At 39.7% G+C, this 3,381-nt stretch overlaps 1 protein-coding gene across 1 annotated transcript; it reads right to left on the bottom strand.

Moving 5' to 3' along the window:
- Positions 1-1,715: 1,715 nt before the first annotated feature.
- LOC106367024 (uncharacterized protein At1g43920, Chloroplastic-like) lies at positions 1,716-2,374 on the bottom strand. The gene is made up of 2 exons (XM_013806708.2): positions 2,219-2,374; positions 1,716-2,100 (listed from the first exon to the last, which is right to left on the bottom strand). Exons 1-2 carry the CDS (start codon positions 2,372-2,374, stop codon positions 1,813-1,815), a joined length of 444 nt encoding a protein of 147 aa, XP_013662162.2. The 3' UTR covers positions 1,716-1,812.
- Between the last annotated feature and the right edge of the window lie 1,007 nt (positions 2,375-3,381).

Genomic DNA, 3,381 nt, shown 5'->3' with positions numbered 1-3,381 from the left:
GCCAGTTATTGGCTTAGATGGAGCTTTTTTGAAATGGGACATCAAGGGACAGTTGTTGGCTGCTGTCGGAAGAGATGGAGACAATAGGATTGTCCCTATTGCTTGGGCTGTAGTGGAGATAGAGAATGACACAAACTGGGATTGGTTTGTGAAGCGTTTGGTCTTGGATTTGGGATTGGAAGATGGGAAAGGATTTGTTATCATGTCTGACAAACAAAAGGTAAACACTTTGCTTTCTTGTTTGATTCTGTGAATGTTTGATTCTAGTTTCTGACTTTTTTTTGTTTCTGATCTTGTAGGGATTAGTGAAGGCAGTTCATACCCTCCTTCCAGAAGCTGAGCATCGGCAGTGTTGTCGACATATATACGAGAACTGGAGGAAAGGTGGAAAGGATCTAATGTTACAGAGGTTCTTCTGGTTGATTGCAAGGAGCTACACTCCTGGTATGTTCAACTACCACATGGCTGAGCTTAAGACCTTTGATTCCGGTGCACATGCATCTCTGATAAAGACGAAGCCAGAGACTTGGTCTAGAGCTTTCTTCAAGATAGGCTCCTACTGCAATGATAATCTGAACAACTTGTGTGAGTCCTTCAACAAGACCATCAGGGAGGCTAGGAAGAAGCCTCTGCTCGACATGTTAGAGGAGATAAGGCGCCAATGTATGACTAGGAACTACAATAGGTCTAAGATGGCTACCGACAGGAAGACTAGGTTCACCATGAAGACACATAAAGCGTTAGACAGAGTTGAGAAGAAGTCCAAAGAGTGTATACTGCGTTGGGCAATTGGGCCAGAGACTGAGGTGGAGCATGAAGACCAGTCATATGTTGTGAGTTTGGAAAAGGAGACTTGTGCATGTCGAAGCTGGCAAATGAATGGTATTCCATGCATCCATGCTGCTAAGGTCATCCTTGGTGCGAAAAGAAAGCTTTCTGAATTTGTTGCTCCTTGCTACACAACTTCTAGGTGGCGCGAAACTTACAGTTATGGGATCAGTCCGGTAAATGGGATGATAGAGTGGCCTCAGACCAATAGATTAGGTGTGATTCCACCACCTAATCGAAAGGGAAATCCTGGTAGGCCTAGGAACCATGATAGAAAGAAGGGAGCTAATGAGAATGTGTCTACCACCAAGCTGAGCCGTGTGAACAGAGTTATGACATGCTCTAATTGCAAAGAAGAAGGCCACTACAAAAATACATGTCGGAATGCTTCTGTTGAGAGTCCAGCTAAGAAACCGAGAGGCAGACCAAGGAAAAATCAGGTTATGTTCTTAGTTTTTTAGCTATTGGTAATGTGTCTACGTTTTTTGATGTTATTGACGATTCATTTATATGGTATAGGGACTACATTTTGAAGACTCACAAGCTGAAGCCTCACAAGCTCACTCGTCACAAGCTCACTCGTCACAAGCTCAAGCATCACCATGGGAAATTCCACAATCTTCACAAGCTTCACAAGGTCAAGCATCACAGACAGGAGCGTGGGGAAGATGGTTTTAGATCAATTTAAATGCTTTTGGAACAAGAACTACTCTTTTGTTTATCTATGTTTAAATGCTTATGTTTACTCTTGTGCTTTTGGAACAAGATGGTGTCTCTCTCGGAATGCTTTTGTATGATGGTTTACTCTATGCTTTTGTAACAAGATGGTGTCTTTTTGGTGTGTTCATGATGTTGTTTTAACTACTACCGATTTACATAAACCATAAGTCGAAATCTTTAGAATAACATAAACAGTCTTACAACATTAGACTCAAATAAACCATGAGTTCACTGAAACCATTACAATAACATAAATAGAGTCTCCTAGTAGCTATTCAAAGACAACCCATTTGCTTTATCAAACATGATCAACACAAGACATGCGACAATGCTTAAGAAAACCATCACAAAACCTACTTTCATGATCACATTCAGCTTCTTAAGTTCACTGTTCGCCTTCCTAACATCTTCTTTCAACTCTTCCTCTGCAGTTTTGAAGCTTTCGATCTCCATTTTAATTTTCATGAGATCCGATGCAAAGCACTCGACTTTTGGCAATGCATCCTGAACCTCTTCGTAGACAGCTTCATCTACCCATTTATACAAGTGATCCTGGACAAATAGAATCATGAATGACTATTACATCTCACTACCTAGCCATTGAAGCTTTTATGTTCAAACAATTTCTTAAACACAATCAGTTGCACCCATAATCAAATAAAACACTTACATTTCGAAACGTTGGGCATCTAAAGAAGGTTCTTCCTGGATTCTGCTTCGATTTTGATGTGTATATCGCAGTGCTTCGACCACACTCGCATTTCTCTGGAATACCACGAATACCCATCGCATTGACAGACGAATCCTCACAACCCGAACTCATCATGCGATACTCGAAGAAGGAAAGGAGGGAATCGAGCTTGAAGAGGAAACACGATTTGAGATTTTGGAAATTTAGGGTTCGTGTTCGTTAAAAGATTGAAGACAAAGAGGAAAACGTCGTCGTTTCTTTTTGATTCATTTACCTCATATTTCATAGTTTAAAAATAACTCTGTTCATCAATCCATTGAAAAGTCCACTAGCTCAGTGGCACAACCCCTACCATTGATCACGAGTGCACGAGTTCGACCCGCGGAAAGCACATATTTTTAATAACAAAGCTACCTAAAACGATGTCGTTTCATTCATTTGTCTTTAATCAGACAAAGAGATAAAACGAGGTCGTCTTAATTAACGCCCCCAATTAACGTCGCTTAAAGCCGTCTTAAATATCTGTTAACTCTTCTAACGGTGTGTTAATCTGGTCAGTCAATCTTAAGTTGCTTAATAAACTGAAAAAGTCAACAAAAATATGGTGTTTTTTTGGCCAGCCAATATGTCCAGGTTTCTTTTGGCAATTCCTGCTAAGTTCGTGTTTTTTTTGGCTGAATTCCCATTAGTTATTTATAGAAGTTTTATGAATTTACATCAACTATGACAAATATAAGGACCATAGTGTAAAATATAAATAATTTTAAAGTTAGGTTTGAAGTTTTACTTTTGGAGAAGAACACATTGAAACTTCATATATAAAGTTTCGGAAACTTCAAAATAGAGTTCCTTTTTGGAGATGCTCTAAGTCAGTCTCCGGCACAGCCTGTTAACAAACAAAAAGACCAAAAATTGAAATTCGATTTTGTCTGAGGGATTAAACAAAAGCATTCACTTCACTTACCCTTACTTTGCCCATGAAAGCCGCAAAATCTGAAGGATCGATCTTTTCGGCAGCTTCGGACAAAGACAATATCGCCTTTTCAGTTTCCTTCCCTTTCGATTCATCTTCAACGGACAAAGACAATATCGCCTTTTCAGTTTCCTTCCCTTTCGATTCATCTTCAACGGACAAAGACAAC

This window comes from Brassica napus, chromosome A6 (assembly GCF_020379485.1).
Source record: "Brassica napus cultivar Da-Ae chromosome A6, Da-Ae, whole genome shotgun sequence".
In the NCBI taxonomy this organism is placed as follows: domain Eukaryota; kingdom Viridiplantae; phylum Streptophyta; class Magnoliopsida; order Brassicales; family Brassicaceae; genus Brassica; species Brassica napus.
The sequence above is the reverse complement of the archived record's forward strand: the minus strand, read 5'-3'. Positions and strand labels throughout refer to the sequence as shown.